General features: G+C 35.6%; 3 protein-coding genes across 4 annotated transcripts; 1 reads left to right on the forward strand and 2 right to left on the reverse strand.

The window, feature by feature from the left end:
• The first annotated feature begins 60 nt into the window (after positions 1–60).
• Positions 61–2,153, forward strand: LOC145218561 (organic solute transporter subunit alpha-like). Its single transcript, XM_080085978.1, has 8 exons — positions 61–255; positions 347–489; positions 545–630; positions 740–907; positions 982–1,093; positions 1,149–1,289; positions 1,376–1,481; positions 1,564–2,153. The coding sequence occupies exons 1-8, from the start codon at positions 192–194 to the stop codon at positions 1,716–1,718; spliced, it is 975 nt and encodes a 324-aa protein (XP_079942104.1). The 5' UTR covers positions 61–191; the 3' UTR covers positions 1,719–2,153.
• Positions 2,154–2,965: 812 nt separating this feature from the next.
• LOC145218552 (mirror-image polydactyly gene 1 protein-like) lies at positions 2,966–8,437 on the reverse strand. Its single transcript, XM_080085971.1, has 12 exons — positions 8,239–8,437; positions 7,171–7,461; positions 6,544–6,637; positions 6,000–6,128; positions 5,816–5,921; positions 5,405–5,531; positions 5,137–5,185; positions 4,741–4,911; positions 4,486–4,578; positions 4,331–4,425; positions 3,931–4,104; positions 2,966–3,600 (listed from the first exon to the last, which is right to left on the reverse strand). The coding sequence occupies exons 1-12, from the start codon at positions 8,355–8,357 to the stop codon at positions 3,492–3,494; spliced, it is 1,557 nt and encodes a 518-aa protein (XP_079942097.1). The 5' UTR covers positions 8,358–8,437; the 3' UTR covers positions 2,966–3,491.
• A 4,091-nt stretch (positions 8,438–12,528) lies between these two features.
• On the reverse strand, positions 12,529–17,639 carry LOC145212990 (alpha-L-fucosidase-like). 2 transcript variants are annotated; one of them, XM_080081238.1, is made up of 8 exons: positions 17,264–17,639; positions 16,837–17,176; positions 16,405–16,537; positions 15,975–16,185; positions 14,144–14,324; positions 13,766–13,842; positions 13,463–13,586; positions 12,529–13,301 (listed from the first exon to the last, which is right to left on the reverse strand). In XM_080081238.1, exons 2-8 carry the CDS (start codon positions 17,155–17,157, stop codon positions 12,870–12,872), a joined length of 1,479 nt encoding a protein of 492 aa, XP_079937364.1. In that variant the 5' UTR covers positions 17,158–17,176; positions 17,264–17,639; the 3' UTR covers positions 12,529–12,869. The 2 variants fall into 2 exon arrangements, with proteins under 2 accessions (XP_079937364.1, XP_079937372.1); XM_080081246.1 differs by having other exon boundaries at positions 16,837–17,087; positions 17,264–17,634.
• Between the last annotated feature and the right edge of the window lie 992 nt (positions 17,640–18,631).

The raw sequence follows: 18,631 nt of genomic DNA on the forward strand, positions 1-18,631 counted from the left end.
AAAAAGAGAGAAAAAAGAAAAAAAGCATGAAAAACGAAAAACGCTATTTAGTCAACCCGCTCTGTTCATGCGTAACAGAGTAAACATTGACCAGCACCAGGCATGTGATGTTCAATGTAAACGGTTGCATATTGCAGCCATGCGTTTCTTTGTTGTAGTCAAATAAAGTGATTTTAACAGAAACTACCTCAATGGAACGCGTTAAAACCAACTGCACGTACGACTCACCACCCAACATTACCACGTTATTCACAGGTTAGTCCAAATATGTGAAATTATTAAAGATCTACTGATAAAGATATGAAAATGTGGTAAAATACTCAAATAGCTTAAATAACGTTTTTAGATGTTACGGAGAGGCAAATAATTCTTCTCAGCATCTGTTCTGCTTTCTTTGTTGCCACTGTGGTTCTGTTCATCGTTGAAAGTGTGTTGTTTGTGCAGAGACAAGAATCAAAGACATCAGCCAGGCATCTAATATACATTCAGGTAAGTTTTGGTAAATTATTTTTGTAAATTTTTACCAGTTATGTATTTTTTCTAGGGAACATTTGCGGCTTACTCATTGATGTCATTCCTTGGTGTTGTTTCACCTCTTTCAAGTCTAATGTGTGAATTTGTCTTCTCTGTGTAAGTATCTTAATACCTACAGTAAATAAGTTTGAAGCTTGTATTTTGTAAGCACTAATGTTGTAAATATCAGTTCAGTGCATATGCAACTTACAAAATTTTTGTTTAGATACTTTTCATTCACTCTAAAAGAATTTGTAGACTTGATGCTACATATATTAGAAAATAAGGGTGTAGATGAAGAACAAGAAAGCGATTGTCCACAAACTGTATCACTGGCTGCTCCCCCACTGGCTTGCTGCTTCATTTGTATTTGTCCCCATGTGAAAATCAATAGGTATGACCTTTTTCAAAAAAAATTGTTGAGATCAACAAAACAAAATGTAATTATGTTTTTCCCTTGTATGGTAGCAAGTTCTTTAAATATGTAAAAATTGGAGTGTACCAAGTTGTCATTTTGAGACCACTGTTTACATTTATTGAAGCTGTTCTGTGGACCAATGGTTACTATGGCTTTGCTAAGGTAAAGCATGTACAAGTCTCCTCGACATTAACTAAACCAGTGTTTGACTTTGTAGGAAGATTTTGGCATTGAGCTGTTGGAAATTCTCAGTGCTGTGGCCGTTCTTGTTGCCATGTATTTCATGAAACTGCTTTACAATGGACATGTTGAACTGTTCAAGCCTCATTATATTACCATGAAGTTCTACTGTATTCAGGTTTGTCCTTTTCCCACCAGTTAGGATCTATGATAATAATGTGAAGCAATTTTAAAAAATCTGTCTCTGATTACATTTTTTGGCAGATTGTTATGATTATTGTTACAATCCAACAAGCAATTTTTCATCTGCTGGTGGAAAAAGGTGTTATTCCCTGCAGGGATCCATTTAATTCAGCTGTTCGTGGTTCAGGTACATAAACAGCATAAAATTGTTATTGGTCCCCACTCCCCAAACATTCTATTAAAAGTAAGAACTAAAAACTGTGTTTTAGTGATCCACCATGTTCTAGTTCTTCCTGAAATGTTATTGCTCTCGATCTTTTCAAGTGGAATTTGCAGAAAATGGTCACAGCAAACTCAAAGAGATAGCACATCGCTTGCCAAAGAGACTACCCCATTATTAGTTGACCAACCATTTTTTGAATAATAACTCTTTTCGGCATTGAGTGTTTTCATGTCCTAAATTGGTTTTTCGGTCTTGTTGTGCCAAATGCCAACCCCATCGACGTTTTTTTGTCAAGCAAATTCATAACGTCTTAAAACCGACGAAATCGCCATTCAGACGATAGTCTTCACATTGTGCAATATTGTTTCCATTTTGTTACGTGTGTATATTTTACCAAGAAACAGACCAGCCAGAATGATTGTAAAAAATATGACACTTCGACAATCCCTCGGTTCTTTTTAATGAACCGTCATGTTTTTTACAAGTATACCCCTTCGCCTGTTTCTTGTTAAATATTTTTTTAAATCGTGAACTGTGTACTTTTGCTCAACTGTGCATATTTTTAAATTAAATGTGATTTTGCTGTGATTAATTTAATATTAAAATTATTTTAATAAAATATGATCATTTAACTGACATTTTGTTGCCCTGTACTGTAGTAGTTAGTGACCAAAGAGTGGACGGGTGGCGGGCAAAGCGGGCCTTCAAGGTTCAAGCTTCAACGTGGGAGCCGACCAGCATTAGACCGGGTGCTCTGGGTCGTGTCCGGGTTAAAATATTTGTTGAAAAAAGGTGCGAGGTTAGGAGTCAGGACAACTATAAGCTCGGGAGAGAGGGACGACTCATTTTCTTCCGTCGTTCAACGATTGTGCTTTGTCCCGAAATCGTGACAAAACTTCGAGCTAAACCTTCCGCTATATGTTGAATTGATGTATTTTCAAAAATGTTTGCACATTTAGAGGCGCATATTTTCACGTGCACGCTTTTGCGCAAGTAAACGTCACAAGCCCTGATACAACTTAGGGGTTCGGCCTCGACTGTAGGAGTGGCTTACGACTTTCTAGGAGTGTACTGGTGGCTGGCGCGCTTGGGAGCGTTGTGGTTGCTTAACAGTTTTGATAATGGGGACTAAGCTTGGAAATATAGAATCCGCTTTGTTGTTAAGAATTTTGATTGTAAAAAGTTTCTGTGGTGCCCTATTTCGTTGGTGCTTTAATTAAGTGTCAATACGCGTGATTAACCAAGCCCTGCTAAAATCTGTTGCTTTTCACAAAAACGTAACGTAATTGCTACCAAGTGTTTCATTTAGGGTTAAATGTTGCATGGGTTTTAAAAAGCGATTCCTGTTGATAAGTTTAGTCCTCGCCGATGCTTTTTAAGTTTTTTTTCAAATTTCAAAGTTGTACCATGTACTACCGTGATTACAAAATAAACCATCAGATACAACATTTTTGTGCAAATAAATTGTTTATTTTTTAGTTTTGTTACTACACTACTGCTTTGAAACACTACAGCAGCTAAGTGAAAAAAAGTTTAAAAGAAAACGTGGCACACTTATCCAAATAATGCAGGCGTTAGGTAGATAGACAGGTAAATCTACAACATAGTAACCAGCAATTACCATATTTTTTCAAAGCTTAAATAGTTAGCACACAAAAAGCACAGTTTGATGACAAATATTTTTAGGAAGTTTAGTGCTTTTATTCCAGTCTAAATCTGCATAGATTGTATTCGTTATTTTGTTGAAAAGTAAAGCTTGTGTTCTGAGAGAAAAATATGCTACTGTTAGACAGCAGCAAAAAAGCCACAAGTAAAAAAAATCGTGAGTACAGGTTTGAGAAGTAACACACATTGTTATTCACAGTAGAAAATTTGTGAAAAATAGTACAGGTAACTTGGAAAATAAATTCATTTTTGATGGGCAAGGAAAACATAAATAATGTGCAAATAGGCAAGAAACAAAAGTAGTACAACTCAGTATATCTCCCTGCTGCTGTTACTACTGGCATCCATAACCGATTGAGCAGATTTTTGGGCAAGTAGAGCCAATTTCTTTCGGAGTACAGTGACCAGACGGTCTAACCTGAATAAAATTTTGGAACAACGCATTTGAATTGTGCTGTTTTCTCAATAATTAAATCATACATTTATGTGATTAAACTAGACAAAAAACATGCTACAAACTGTCCAAAAAATTACACTGCATTCTGCAACATTAAGATAAAAGAATTTAAACCTTTTCCAAAATAACATTACAGGTGTTTTGCAAACCACCATCTTTTAAAACTTTGTAAAGAAACTTTTCTTCTTGAACAAAATGGACATTGGACTTTATTGTATTGTAAATATATGACCTACAAACATTTAAACCTTGCAACCCTGTTTATAAGTTTTCTTGCTGACACATACAAACCTTTCATTTTTTTCCCGTAACCTGCATGCCTCTGTCTCATGGCGACGTGCATTTGTTTCTTGAACATGGTTGTGTTCATGGGCGACTCTTAACACTTGTGCAAGTCTAGTTGCATCATCTTGGTCCGAATTCATGTTCGCCAATCTTCCACTTTCAACCAACTTTTTGTGCAGACTAAAAATACGTTTTTTTTAACAGGAAATTGTTTCTTTGACCAGAGTGGGACATACTCTGAAAGTCAGGTTGGTGACAAATTCATGCCTTCAGTCACAATCACATCAATTTTTTTTATCACCCAAACCATGCCTTGAATAACCAAAAGTTGGTGAATTACATCTCATTTAGAAAACAACAAATACAATGCAAAACATCAATTTTGGGGGGCTATTGGAAAACAGACCTATAATAAACTCGTAATGTTTCCATTTCTTCTTTTGTTGCTGTAAGTTTTGCGATAACATCATCTCTTTCATCCTCAGTCTGTCGTAGTTGCTCCTACACAAAATTTACTGGGGTTAGCTCAAAAATTTACAGTTTAATAGTTCATTTACAAACCTTTAGTTTTTGATTTTCTTCAAGTTGAAACGAATCATCATTTTTTGCTCGTTTCTCTTTTAAAATTTTTAATTCCCGGTGCAAACTGCGACACTAACCATAAAGTATTATTGATACATAACAACATGCTTTGGAATTGCAAATGTTGGTCCCCATGTGTTAACGAATAACTATCAATAGCAAAATATATTGAGAAGATAAAATTTGATTGAAAAAATTTATAAAATAGTAAAAACATTTGCACACAATTGTTACCATGTACTGAGCACTGTCTCGCTCTCTAATTACAGCCTTCATTTCTTCACAAGTTATTCTATCCCTTTCTTTCTTCATCACACCAATTCTAGAAATGATGTCACGGCTGTATTTTTCAGCAGCTCTTCCAGTTTCAGCTTCACAAACAGCATTCAATAAAACTTGTAAACTCTGGAAATGCAACATAGCATTTTAGTTATAGCATTTTATTTTTGTAAACAAAGATATCTGTCACAAATTTTCATTTACCACTTTAAATTGCTCTATCTAGGTTTAAAAGATTTAATCAAATGCTTTGGATATATTCCATTTTACTAAGTTACGAAAAGGCTATTGCATTACAGTAGCAGAAAGATATTTTAACAACTATTCATTGGAAGTTGAAAAGTTACTTACTTTTTCTTGCATTGCTGCATTGTTGTTATTTACATCATGACTAGAAAGTCTGCAAAACAGAACTAACATATTTCAACAGTAAGAAATCCTTTCTCAAAAGGATGTACAATAAATTAATAAAAATTTGACAGTTTATGCTTGTAAAACATGTAAATAATAAACTTGGCAGAAAAACAATAACTTTCATATTGCAGTAGATTTAAAACTTTTGGCTACACACGTGCACACATATTTTAGCAGGAAAAAAATGTAGCCCATCTCCAGTTACCTAGCATCCTTTGCATAGGCTTTTGCCCTTAGTATTGCCTCATCCCTTTCTTGTGTTGCAAGTTTAAGCCTGGCAAGGACAGCAGATTCCCGCTCCTTTTGAGCTGTGTAAATTTCTTCCACTAAACCTGTTTGCACACATGAACAAGTTGAAACAAAATTATATTTTCAGATTAGGTTGAGATGTTCTGGCTGGTTGTTAACTCACAAACACATGCCTAATAAAAAATGTTGCTTAAAATTATGCCATAGGTGGCTTTAATCTAATTTGTTATTAATAGATATGCATTAAATCAATTTTTTTATTCATTTTTATTTTTTTTATAATATATTTTATATTTACAAAATAAAGTCTGCAATGTTTATTTAGTGATGAAAGCAGATGCTTTGTAAGATTATTCTGTTCTCATACTTGCAACATGACTTGTGTCTGCTTCCTTGCGTTTGGCTTCATTCAATTCTTGTTCAATTTTCTTTGCTTCAATTTCATTTTTTAAATACAACACTTGCTCTTCTAACTGAAATGTGAAAAAACAGGTCATGATAAACTGGAATCAATTTGGTCCATAGTTTTTTCAATAAAGAAATTTATTTACATCTTTAGATTTTTTCTTCTCTGCATTGAGACTGCTCACCAACTTGGCAATAGTAAACACTGAGTGTGACTGAGAACCATCAGATAATTCATCATCATCTGTAGCAGCTGTGTCTTTAACAAGGTGATCCTGCAAAATTGAACAAAATAGGTTATTATTCACTGAGCTGATTTTGAATCAAACTGTAATAGTGTTAAGTTAGTTAGCATTATTTCATACACATTTTTTGATTAGTTTTGACATGATTGCTTTCAAAAAAATTGTTGGCAATTTTCCAATTCCGTGCAAAAAGATCAAAGCCAGTTTTTGTTCTTTTGGTTTAGAATTTAAAACCATGCGTTATGTACCTAATCTTTTTTTATTGATTATTATTAGGGAACTTTTTACGTGCAACAACAAAGTTTAATACTATTTCGTGTACTGATTTGCATGTTACAAATTCCTAAAAAAGTCACAGCAATAAAAAACAGAATGAACAAAACAATTAGGCAAAAGCATAACTTGTAAAAAAGTTGTTGTAAAATATAAATTCATTAGTACTAACATGCAATGAACGACGACTCTTTGGCAAAACTGCTTCTACCAAATGAAAATCCACTGTACTGGTGTCATCCTGTGAAGCAGCAAATTGAACTGGTCTGAAAAACAAATAGGTTAGTCAGTGTGTTTACATGATGATAACTATTAATAGCATGCTCGATTTGCAAAGCTTTTTTATGTTTTGAACACAACGGTTTTTTACTAATAATAGGCTGCAGTGGTAACAGTGAAAAAAAATTTCAATTTACAAACTATAGGAGTACTATCTCCAGCGGTATCTGCTTTTAGTGGCATATATTTGCATAACCTTATCTTTATGTCACAATAATAACAGCAGACAAATATATATACTGTAAATATATGTTATAGTTCAGCGAAAAGTCATGGCAATTTTGCCGAAACAGAATCAACATGGATCTGTTAATAAGTGTAATAATGAATATCATAGCCCAAGTAGATGTAAAAAGCAACATGCTTTATTATTCAAATGTTTTGAAAGTACTTATGCCATCATTAGTGGGTGCGACTGATGTAACCTCATTTGAATAATAAAGCATGTTGTGTTTTACATCTATTCTGGTCATCATATTTGCCCGTAATCAACAAAAATAACACAAAAATTCATACATACTTGGAATCCAAACTCCATATCCCAGCTGATGCATCAGTGCTTTTTTCTGAATCATTAGTCAGTTGCTTCATCACACATTTTGTCGCTTGCCGTGGTTGTCTTTCGGTCTTTTGTAAAACAACAGTGTTCTGTTTTGGTGTGCTGCTTCGTGTGTCAAATCCCACCAACTTTTCTCTAAAGGCAGCTTCATGATGGGTAATTGGTGGTTTATGGCTCAAATGCTGGCCACCAACAGATTGCTTGTCTTGTTTGGTGGTGTCATTATTTACCACATGAGGATCTGTTGTTTCACTAAAAATACATTTAAACATATCTATTTGTATAGTCTACTCTTTGTGGTAATGAGCTGTTTACAAACTATACCAGTTCTCTTTAACCTTTTTTCGACCTTTTAAAATTTTTCAGCAATTTTGTATACCCAGTAGTGATGGGACGATACCAGGTTTTGAAGCGAGTACCGATACCTAGTATGAGTACCACATGTATATACCTTCGATACAGAGTACCGAGTACTTAAGTGTAGGTCGGGGTACAAACGTGCACACACACATGCCGAAAAATGTCATCTCCACGCGATAGCGTAAAAGATATACATAAACTGGCGGAACTTTTTCCCAATTTTGTGCTGTCTGAAGCAAATATTGGCATAAAGTTCCCCGTATTCTTATGGTGTAAATCGGCCTTCAGTACTCGCACGTTGGTATCGAAAACTAAGACAAAATATTTCGATACTGAGTACGAGCAACGGGTACCTGTCCCATCACTAATACCTAGCACAGCATATATTAAAATTGTACCCGAAAAGTCTAAAAAAACATTGTGCAATTATATAACCTTAGATAGGTCAAGATGTGGTACCTTCCTGGCAACATTCATAGAAAGACAACTGTGACCATCAGTATTCAGTAACACTGAATTAATTTGTAATTTATTCACATACCATTATTTCGTTATATACCCTAGTTTTGATGTTGTATACACTTGGGTATAAAGTATATCCGGTTGAAGAGCAGTGCACTTTACGATAACTAACCATTTAATTTGTTTGTAAAAAAAAGATATCTTCACCTGCTGCCATCAAATTCCTTCTCGGCATTCATTAGTTGCTCAGTTATGTCTTCAACCGCTGTTTTGGCTTGTATCAGCAAATCTTTTGACAACTTGTCGCATTCATCAACAGCGTCCATCACCTACCTGGTGAGACTTGCCCCTAAACCTTTCAAAACAAAAGGAAAACAATAACTTCTCCAAGCGAACGCCGCGTTGAGCATGACGCGTCACGCATGATTAAATATTTTCGGCCGTCACACTTCAATGCATAGATAAAACGTATTTATTTTTAAAGGGGAGGTATATAACTATATTAGGGTTGCCATATTTTATGATACACAATCCCTGACAAAGTTTATCTCAGTTGCGTTAACCCAGTGGTTCTCAAACTTTTTCGTTATTTTCTCTAAACGGTCTCTTTGCCATTATTTCGAGGGTTTGTGGTCCTTAAGCCTAAATGTGTTTTTCAGAAAAAGGAAAATTGATTGCAGGGTTTTAGCTAGTTATGTAAAATTCTGCATATCAATGATCCAAATCTGACATTACAGACAAGACAAAAACATTACCATTGTACGCGAGCAATTGCATTTTTGTCAGTAGGCATGCAATAAAGCTTATTGTTTGGCAATGGAGACGGTCGATTCTCAATTTCACTTTGATTTAAACTTATTTAGTTGCACAAACTGACGCTAAATTAGAATATAGAATTACTTCCAGCTTTTTGCGGTCCCCGCAAAATTGCCTCACGGAGCCCTAAAGGACCGCGGACCGCAGTTTGAGAACCGTTGGGTTCACCTTTTTTGCGATCCAATTACTTCTATTGCGGAATAAATTTAGAATATTCGGAAGTCACACGGACAGCGACACGGCAAAACGTTAGATACGATACTCTGATCCTTGTTAATTAACTTTCTGCGTAAGCTTCTGTTTAGTTAAGTTTATTAGGCTAAGCTTACTACTCTCACTATCCTTGAAACAATAAGCACATATATTACGGGTCGCCAACCTTTGCCACTCTAAAAACTGTTCGGACCAATTTTAAATTGTCACAGAAAAACAGCAACACTGGGAGCCGCCTTTTTAAATTTGCAATAAAATGCCACTGTAAAAACGTTTTTATATCTCACGACATTCGACTTTTTGTTGTTAGTTAATTCCTTGCCTATTAGATACACAGTTAAAGCAAATGAAACTTCCCACGTTCCCACGTAGCATTGAATGCTGTGTTTTCTTGAGACACGGATTTTTATTTGTGTATTTAACGCGTATTGTTAGACAACTTTGGCAACAAACAGGTATTGTTACGCACGCACACACACTGCAAAACGAAACAGTAACTTTGTGCGTTAACCTGCGCGCCGCCAGTGTACCTCTTTACGTTTCATGGTATAGAGACGCGGTTGTAGCTAACTACTAGAAATTTTCTGCGTTGGCACATTAATTTCATAGTATATCTATATTTTTTTCTTAAATTCCTGACTTTTAAGTACATTTTAACATTTCTCCCTGACGCAGATTTAAACACTAAATTCCCTGACATGTCAGGGAAAATCCTGACGTATGGCAACCCTAAACTATATACCCTCTCGAACTTCGTGTGGCAAAAGTTTACTGTCCCTAGGCACTAAGCTTGCTGCAACATATTTATCTCAGAAAACAATCCCTTCAAAGAAACCCGCTACAGGCTAATCTGGTGCTGGAGGTTAGAGTAGGGTTGCCATACGTCAGGATTTTCCCTGACATGTCAGGGAATTTAGTGTTTAAATCTGCGTCAGGGAGAAATGTTAAAATGTACCTAAAAGTCAGGAATTTAAGAAAAAAATATATATATACTATGAAATTAATGTGCCAACGGAGAAAGTTTCTCGTAGCTAGCTACAACCGCTTCTATACAATGAAACGTAAAGAGGTAAACTGGCGGCGCGCAGGTTAACAAACAAGGTTACTGTTTCGTTTTGTAGTGTGCACGTAACAATACCTGTTTGTTACTAGTTGTCTGACAATGCGCGTTAAATACGCAAATAAAATCCGCGTCTCAAGAAAACACAGCATTCGATGCTACGTGGGAACGTGGAAAATTTCATTTGCTTTAACTGTGTACCTAATATGCAAGAACCCAACTAACAACAAAAAGTCGAATGTCGTGAGACATAAAAACTTTTTTACAGTGGCATTTTATTTCAAATTTAAAAAGGTCTTTGTGGCTCTCATTGTTTGTTTGTTTTTCTGTGTAAAATTGGTCCGAATGGTTTTTTGAGTGGTAAAGGTTGGCGACCTCGGATATATGTGCTTATTGCTTCAAGATAAACTTAACTAACCAGAAGCCTACGCAGAAAGTTAATTGACAAGGATCAGAGTATCATATCTAACGTTTTCTTGTGTCGCCGTCCGTGTAACTTTCGAATATTCTAAATTTATTTCGGAATAGAAGTGTTTGGATCTCAAAAAAAGTTCTCAAACTGCGGTCCGCGGTCCTTTAGGGCGTTTTGCCGGGCCACGAAAGGGTGGAAATAATTCTATATTCTTATTTGGCGTCAGTTTGTGCAACTGAACAAGTTTAAATCAAAGTGAAAATGAGAATCGACCATCTCCATTGCTAAACAATATAGGCTTTATTGCATCACAACTAACAAAAATGCAATTATTTGCGCACAATTGTAATGTTTTTTTGTCTTGCCTGTGATGACAGATTTGGATCATTGTTATGCGTAATTTTGCGTAACTAGCTAAAATCCTACAATCAACTTTTGTTTTTTTCTGAAATACACGTTCAGACTTACGTTAACACGTTCAGACTTGAAGTTCGAGAAAAACTGGGTTAACGCAACCAAGATAAATTTTGTCAGGGATTGTGTATCATAAAATATGGCAACCCTAGGTTAGAGAGATTGTTGGTAAGGACGAGATGGTAGTGGACTAGTGGTACGGTATTCCCATAATTTACGCATGATAAAATTACACATATAAACGAGGCACAAAAAAATTGTAACAAGAAAACTTTCTACGGTACCCTTCTTATGGTCTTGTAGAGAAAAAGCATTTTGTAAGATAAAAAACGACCGTTTCGTCGGATGTACATTTTTATCAAATATTTTGTAACGACAAAAATATATAGGCCTAGTCAGTGTGGGATGGGTAAGAATGGTGCTAGAGGTGCCTGTGGATGACCGATGGGGATCTGTTGAACACAATGGCTTGATGTTGAAAAATCAAATTACAGGATGCGTTATGGATGCAGCAATTGCCGTACATGCTTCACGAGCATGTAGGTAACAAATTTTATCGTTTTGATCGATTGAGTTGCCAAACAAGAGGCTTTCTGGCGAAATTTAAGCCTATGCGCTGCGTAAGTTGGTCTTCGCACGTTAAGAACGGACGAATGTTCACCTGTAGAACGTGGACTGTTTTACCAATGTAACTGGGTATTTACATAAAACACGGTTTTCGTACTCAGTGGTAAATATCCTGTATAAATTTAGTTTCTTTATTATAGTTTCTACTTGGCAAGTTGCTTGCTTCAGATTATGTAGATTACACTTATAGCTAGTTGATCTGTAAATTATTTAGTTCGAGGTTAGTTTCTAGGTTGCTTAGCTAGATAGTTGCTCTAGTCGTGAAGACAGTTTCTGAGACTTGCGAGCTTTATTTGCACAAATGTGCGCAGAAATGTGCAAGCGTAAATGCCCCGATCACGCCAATTTTCAAAAAATGGTAGGCACATGTTGGCATCTGCACATTTTCGAAAAATGTGCGCACATTTTGACTTCTGTCCGTTTTTGGCATCATGTGCGCACATTTTTGCGCTCGGTTTCTGATTAAACGTTGTGTGTTGATGGACGTTGGTATTGGCCTACATTGTAGTGTAGAGATTGTAGGCTACATTGTACATATAGCAGGAGACACGCTTACCTTTTACGCCGACAAACATGCATTGAATGTGTAGCCACTTATTCTGTTCCTGGGCGAAATAAGCCACAATGTGATGACGTTAATTCCGTAGACTTTCAAGTTCATGGTGCCGGTGAACTACGTTTTCGTCGACGTTGTAGACGAAAACTGCGGAAGACAACGGTGGCACGTTCGCGTGGAAACAAAATTATCCGGAAAAAGGGTCTCAATTTTGTGGCGTGTTCCCGATGCTTTATTGACTCCGAAGGTAAAAACGTTCTTTTATGTCAGCTCAGTTTCTTGGGCTAATTTATTCTTACTTCATTTCATGGTTCATATCTGTTGTCTAAAATAATGATTGAGTTCATTGTTACTTTTCTTAAGGCTTACTGCACAGAAATGACATGATTCACAGAAAAACAACATTTATCTGCCTGTTTATTCTGATTTAGCAATACATGACAATGACAAAGAGCAGCAAGTAGTGCATATGGCTACAATTGTACTGCAAAAGTTACCATTAACCAGGTTTATGCACTTCAAACACAAAAACAAAAAACTGCTGCTTAATTTTAACACACAAAAAAATATGCCACTGCATGAAGAGTACGAAAATTTCCACATGAACTTTCTAGAATGCAAATCTAGCACAAATGAAGCATGGGTCATGATAAATCAGACACAGTTTTACAAAGTTTCTTTTAAAATGTCGCCACATTAATGAATGATGAAGAAAACAGCTTATCCTGTACCGTGACAGCCTATTTGAAATTCTGTAATTTCACTACCCAAGCCCACTGACATGGCAATTCTGAGACTGTTGCATCAGGAAATGAAATGTGAATTTCCTTTCCCGAAACTGACCAAACAAGAGCATTTGCCCAGCCAAGCATGGTAACTTTAGACTCAGTACCCATAGAAACAGGTTCACCTAACTTAAGCAGATTATCAGTTGGCCAATTAAGGACAAATGCATAAACAGCACCCTTCTTTGCAGTGTACCAAATTCCTTCAGAAAGACTATCGTTTTGTGCTCTCCATGGAGTACTAGAGTACACTGCCTCTCCATTTACTTTTAGCCAACTTCCCATTTGTTTCAGTCGTTCTTGGAAGATTGGAGCAATGATTCCATCTTTGGTTGGGCCAATGTTCATTAACATATTGCCCCCACAACTAATGGTGGATGCAAATGTCTGCAAAAGAAATTAATGAGCTAATAGACAACTTTATTGCAAACTTGTCTATAGTAACTAAATTTGCTAAAATTGGGAAAAAAGAGTCAAATGGTTACCATGACTGAATATTTTTTGGGTGATTATAAATTGCCTAATAGAAAAACAAATTTAGTTCTTACTGAGAGAATATCTTCAATTGTAAGGAAATCTTCAAGCTTAGCATCTCTGCGATAACCCCATGATTTGCGATCAATGGTCATGCAGTTTTCCCATTTATGATTCTGCACTTTGCCTGGATTATATCTGACCATGAAATAAGTTAGTTTGAAGGTGCAGTGACTGCATACAAAGGGGGACTTAAAAATAGTGACCAGAAAAAAAAGTTCAATACACAACAGGCCATGTAAAATAATGTCTATATTTCAAGCATATTCAAAGCTGAGTTAGATTTGCTGAGTTATACCTAGTAGTCAATTACTGACCTGTCTTGACAAGTGTAGTAGCCACCATGATGACAAGCACAACCATTTCCCCATCTGTCATTTGTTACTACTGTATCCTGGAAGTAAAGCAAAAAAAAACAAATACATTTTAAAAACCTAATTTATGAATCACTTTCAATCTGAGTTTTCAAAGCACAGAGATGGGTGGAAAAATATATGTCTTGGATTTTGTTACAAGGAATGAATTTGTGGTTTCATTTAAGTATGTGGTATTCATAAAACACCGGGACAATTGCACTGTTACTATCTTTTCAAGTTTATAAGCTTCAGCAAGCATTTTTAGTCTCAATTGATTGGTAGTCCAATAGACACAGACCATAAACTCAAGTCATGTGAAACAAATCAAATATTGCCAACCTTAACAGGACTCTCATTGTATAACCAAGCCAGAAATCCAGTCGAGTTCCAATACTCGACAGGTCCAACAGCACCATCCGACCACACAATCTCTGGTTTATATGTGTTCACAATTTCAAACAGCTCAGGCAATGTTTTCTGAGTGACATAATTTCGAGTTGTGAAGTTTGATGATGAATCCCTTTAGAAATACATGTGTTGTTGTAAAATTGCAACCTTGCTGCAGATAATTAAATTTGTAAACAACTGTTTTATCAAAATTAATTTAGTCCAATACAATTAAATTGTTGGCTTTAATTTTTTTTAAACAAGTTATAAATACAAAAATACAAAAATTTTAAAATAATTTATAAGTTTAAACACACAAAACTAGAAGGGTGGCTTAGCACATTTTACTATAGCATATACACTACAACCTATTCTGCAAATTGTAATATATTCTCTATATTTATTTATATTGGGTCCTATATTAGCCAACATTTTTTATAATCTTGATTTGTTTCTGCAGGCAGAAACTCATGGGTCCCCAAAACTGCAAAGTTGTAAACAGACAACCATAAGAAACGTTGCTATAAAGTCAAACACAGTGATTGGTAGTGTTACTTAAAAAAAGAAGTTATGTAAAGCACAAACTGTCCAAATCTCATGCAATTGAGACATTGTTATAAGTTTGTGTGCCTAAATAGCATAAAACACTGACATCTCAAAATGGCATATTATACAAACTGTCAAAATGTATTGTTGATTAATTCACCCATTTTGGGGGGTTGGTAGGGTAAATAATAGGGCTGCAGGGTGAAACACAATATTCGACAGCTACAAATGCCAAATTCATCCAAATCGGACGTTTTTCAAAAAATAGGTGGCTTAAGCAGTAAATATTGGGCTACATGGTGAAACACAATAATCGACACCCTAAAATGGCATAATAAAGAAACTGTCCAAATTTCATCCGAATCGGACATTGTTTAAAAAAATCACCCATTTTAGGGGTCTACTGGGGTAAATATTGGGGGTAAAGGGTAACACACAATAATCGATGCCCTAACATGGCACAATGAACAAACTGTCCAAATTTCATCCAAATCGGACATTGTTTAAAAAATCACCCATTTTAGGGGTCTACTGGGGTAAATATTGGGGCTACAGTGTAAAACACAACAAACGATGCCCTAAAATGGCACAATGAACAAACTGTCCAAATTTCATCCAATTCGGACATTGTTCAAAATTTACCCATTTTAGGGGGCTAGTGGGGTAAACACTGGGGCTATCGAGTCAAACAAAACAAATGGCACATCTACATAACCATATCTACCATCTGTGAAAATTTCATCCAAATCCATCAAACATTTCAAGGCAAAACGAGGTGGACAAACTTTGGGCAGAAGAAAAAAAAAGAAAAAACAAACAAACAAATCGAGTAAAATCAATATGTGTCCCCTTCAGGGAAGGGGACCCATAAAAAATTGAACACAGTTTGCATTACTGAAGTTTCAAAATACTAAAAAAATACAGCTAAGCTGATTGACACTATGAAGATGCCCCAAATGAGAATTATGCCAGGCAACAATATATACTGATTGACACCAGTTTATTAATTTTAGATTTCAAGTTGGAAATATTCAACACAGTATTACACAAAAACTAAACCAAATTGCTTACATTGGTCAGTTAAAAAGATATACATCCAAATTTTGCTTGTTTCTGTATTATGTTTCAATTGTCCAGATTAATTCCAGCACCCCCAGTTGCCCATTTCACATTCTGCACCCATTCTTTATTTTTTAAGGCCCCCACTTTGAGAACCACTGTTCTATATCATACTTACTCCAAATATAGGGGATTAAACCATTCAAACATGGAGTGGTATAACCCAAACTTGATTGAAGTTTTGCTTCTGATTGCAGTTGCAAGTTCTCCAACTAAATCGCGGTGAGGTCCAACATCCATTGAGTTCCAGTTCCATGAAACCTCAGATGGCCAATTTGTAAAGCCCTCATGATGCTTGCTGGTTAACACTACATACTTAGCACCAGACTCTACCGAAAAGACAAAAACATTAGTACTTATTGTGAATTAAAGTTTTTTATGAAAGGACAGATACAAAATACCAGAAAATATGTGCTAAATTGTAAACAAAAAATTGATAAACACACTACATGAGAATCCAAGACCAACAAACAGGCATACGGTTCCCACAAAAAAAACAGGTGTTAAAACATCAATTGTTTGAAGTGTATACATTTTAAAAATATTACCTTTAAATAGTTCGGCCCAGTCATCAGGATGGTAAAACTCAGTTGTAAAATCTTTTGCAAAATCAGCATAAGTAAAGCCTGGTGGATAGTTTTGTTCCATGAATTTGACCACATCAGGATGTGGAGAGTTGCCCTAAAAAATTGCAATGTTTTTTAGCTACAGCAAGATTAGAAAAAAAATGTTTGGTATGCCAGACATCTGCATTTTTTATTTTCTTAAATAAATTTTTAGCTAGACTTTTAAAAATACCAGAGTCAAAGTCACTTTTTTGTCTTGCTTTTCAATCAGTCTACTTTAAACATCTTTTTTTAGGTTTTTTAACATTTATTTCTACTTTCATGTTTTCACACCTTTTACCCGACTTTGTAACCCTGGTTTAATAACTTCTGCTGTGAAATATCTTACATGCATACGTTTTGAAAACATCATACCTGCCAGTAATTCCAAAACCACTCACTAACATAACTTGGAACTGAAAAGACACCCCAGTGAATGAAAATTCCAAATTTTGCCTCATCATACCAACTTGGAAGAGGTCTGCTGTCAATTGATGCCCAGTTTGGTTCATACTTTGTTTCTTTTGTGTCTTTTATTTCAATGTCAATTTCTTTTTTAACAGTGATCACTTCACTGTTGGATTCTTCCATGTCAACTTGAAGTTCCCGCATAACAAACTCCGAATCTGCATTTATTCCATTTGCCAATAAAGTAATGGCAATTAGACAAATATTTATAACACTCGTGGAAACCATTGCATTACAGATCTAGTTCCTGTTTAAAAATGATATGTGGTCAATATCAAAGCACATTACTACACAATCGCATGACGATTGTTGAAATGAACGTGTTAAAATTTACCTCCCAAAAGATCGGACAACTTTGTTTGCACTTTGCAGTGTTGTTTTCATTCCGCTTCATTGGACTTCTGTCTTCACGTCTGATTGCACATCGTATCAAAACTCATGCGTCATATCATATGGTGGTTGGCAAAAAACATAAATACAATTGAGTGTGATGTTAGATTAGGGTTGCCATATTTTATGATACACAATCCCTGACAAAATTTATCTCAGTTGCGTTAACCCAGTGGTTCTCAAACTTTTTCGTTATTTTCTCTAAACCAGTGGTTCTTAACCGGTGGGAAATTTCCCACCAGTGGGAAATTTAACGTATTCAGAGGGAAATTATGTAAGTCAGGAGTAACGAAACTCGGTCCAGTGGGTCGAATCCGGCTTCGAATTGACCGTTTAATGTTAATTTACTGCATTTTTAGCAACAACATTAGATAAATTTCACCTGGTTTTACAAAACACATAAAAAATCAAATTATACAATCCAAAAAAACCGTTTGTTACATCACAGACATGTCTGAAAGCATTAATGCCTTTGTTATTGTGCGCGAATAAATGTCTTTCTATGTTGATTGTGATGCAATAATTGAGTTTTGCAAGCAGAAAGGATTCAACTTTTCACATATTTTTACTCTTTCACTGAAGCACTATTCAAACTAAATAGGATTGTACCAAGCTTTTAAGATCCCAACCAAATCGCTTTACAAAATTATTTCAATCAAAGAAATCAAAGTTAATGTAGAACACAAAACTCATCATAAAAATAACAGAGTGGGAAATTCGAACTTGGTGATCGACTTTAGTGGGAAACGATCCCAAAAAGGTTAAGAACCGCTGCTCTAAACGGTCTCTTTGCCATTATTTTGAGGGCTTAAAAAAGGAAAATTGATTGCAGGGTTTTAGCTAGTTATGTAAAATTCTGCATATAATGATCCAAATCTGACATTACAGACAAGACAAAAACATTACCATTGTACGCGAGCAATTGCATTTTTGTCAGTTGGCATGCAATAAAGCTTATTGTTTGGCAATGGAGACGGTCGATTCTCAATTTTACTTTGATTTAAACTTATTTAGTTGCACAAACTGACGCTAAATTAGAATATAGAATTACTTCCAGCTTTTTGCGGTCCCCGCAAAATTGCCTCACGGAGCCCTAAAGGACCGCACCCCAGTTTGAGAACCGTTGGGTTCACCTTTTTTGCGATCCAATTACTTCTCTTGCGGAATAAATTTAGAATATTCGGAAGTCACACGGACAGCGACACGGCAAAACGTTAGATACGATACTCTGATTCTTGTTAATTAACTTTCTGCGTAAGCTTCTGTTTAGTTAAGTTTATTAGGCTAAGCTTACTACTCTCACTATCCTTGA

The sequence above is a fragment of the Phallusia mammillata genome, chromosome 1 (assembly GCF_965637545.1).
Source record: "Phallusia mammillata chromosome 1, kaPhaMamm4.hap1.1, whole genome shotgun sequence".
NCBI lineage: Eukaryota > Metazoa > Chordata > Ascidiacea > Phlebobranchia > Ascidiidae > Phallusia > Phallusia mammillata.

What these genes read in the sequence shown, in the direction of transcription:
- LOC145218552 (XM_080085971.1), bottom strand. Translation starts at nt 8,357, where the DNA reads ATGGACGCTGTTGATGAATGCGACAAGTTGTCAAAAGATTTGCTGATA. An exon ending in AAGGAATTTGATGGCAGCAG is followed by an intron (nt 7,462 to 8,238) that starts GTGAAGATATCT and finishes ATGTATTTTTAG; the next exon opens with TGAAACAACAGATCCTCATG. An exon ending in AGAAGAAAAAATCTAAAGAT is followed by an intron (nt 5,922 to 5,999) that starts GTAAATAAATTT and finishes TTCACATTTCAG; the next exon opens with TTAGAAGAGCAAGTGTTGTA.
- LOC145218561 (XM_080085978.1), top strand. Translation starts at nt 192, where the DNA reads ATGGAACGCGTTAAAACCAACTGCACGTACGACTCACCACCCAACATT. An exon ending in CATTACCACGTTATTCACAG is followed by an intron (nt 256 to 346) that starts GTTAGTCCAAAT and finishes TAACGTTTTTAG; the next exon opens with ATGTTACGGAGAGGCAAATA. An exon ending in GTTACTATGGCTTTGCTAAG is followed by an intron (nt 1,094 to 1,148) that starts GTAAAGCATGTA and finishes TTGACTTTGTAG; the next exon opens with GAAGATTTTGGCATTGAGCT.
- LOC145212990 (XM_080081238.1), bottom strand. Translation starts at nt 17,157, where the DNA reads ATGGTTTCCACGAGTGTTATAAATATTTGTCTAATTGCCATTACTTTA. An exon ending in TACTACACTTGTCAAGACAG is followed by an intron (nt 13,587 to 13,765) that starts GTCAGTAATTGA and finishes TTTCATGGTCAG; the next exon opens with ATATAATCCAGGCAAAGTGC. An exon ending in CAATTGAAGATATTCTCTCA is followed by an intron (nt 13,302 to 13,462) that starts GTAAGAACTAAA and finishes TTTCTTTTGCAG; the next exon opens with ACATTTGCATCCACCATTAG.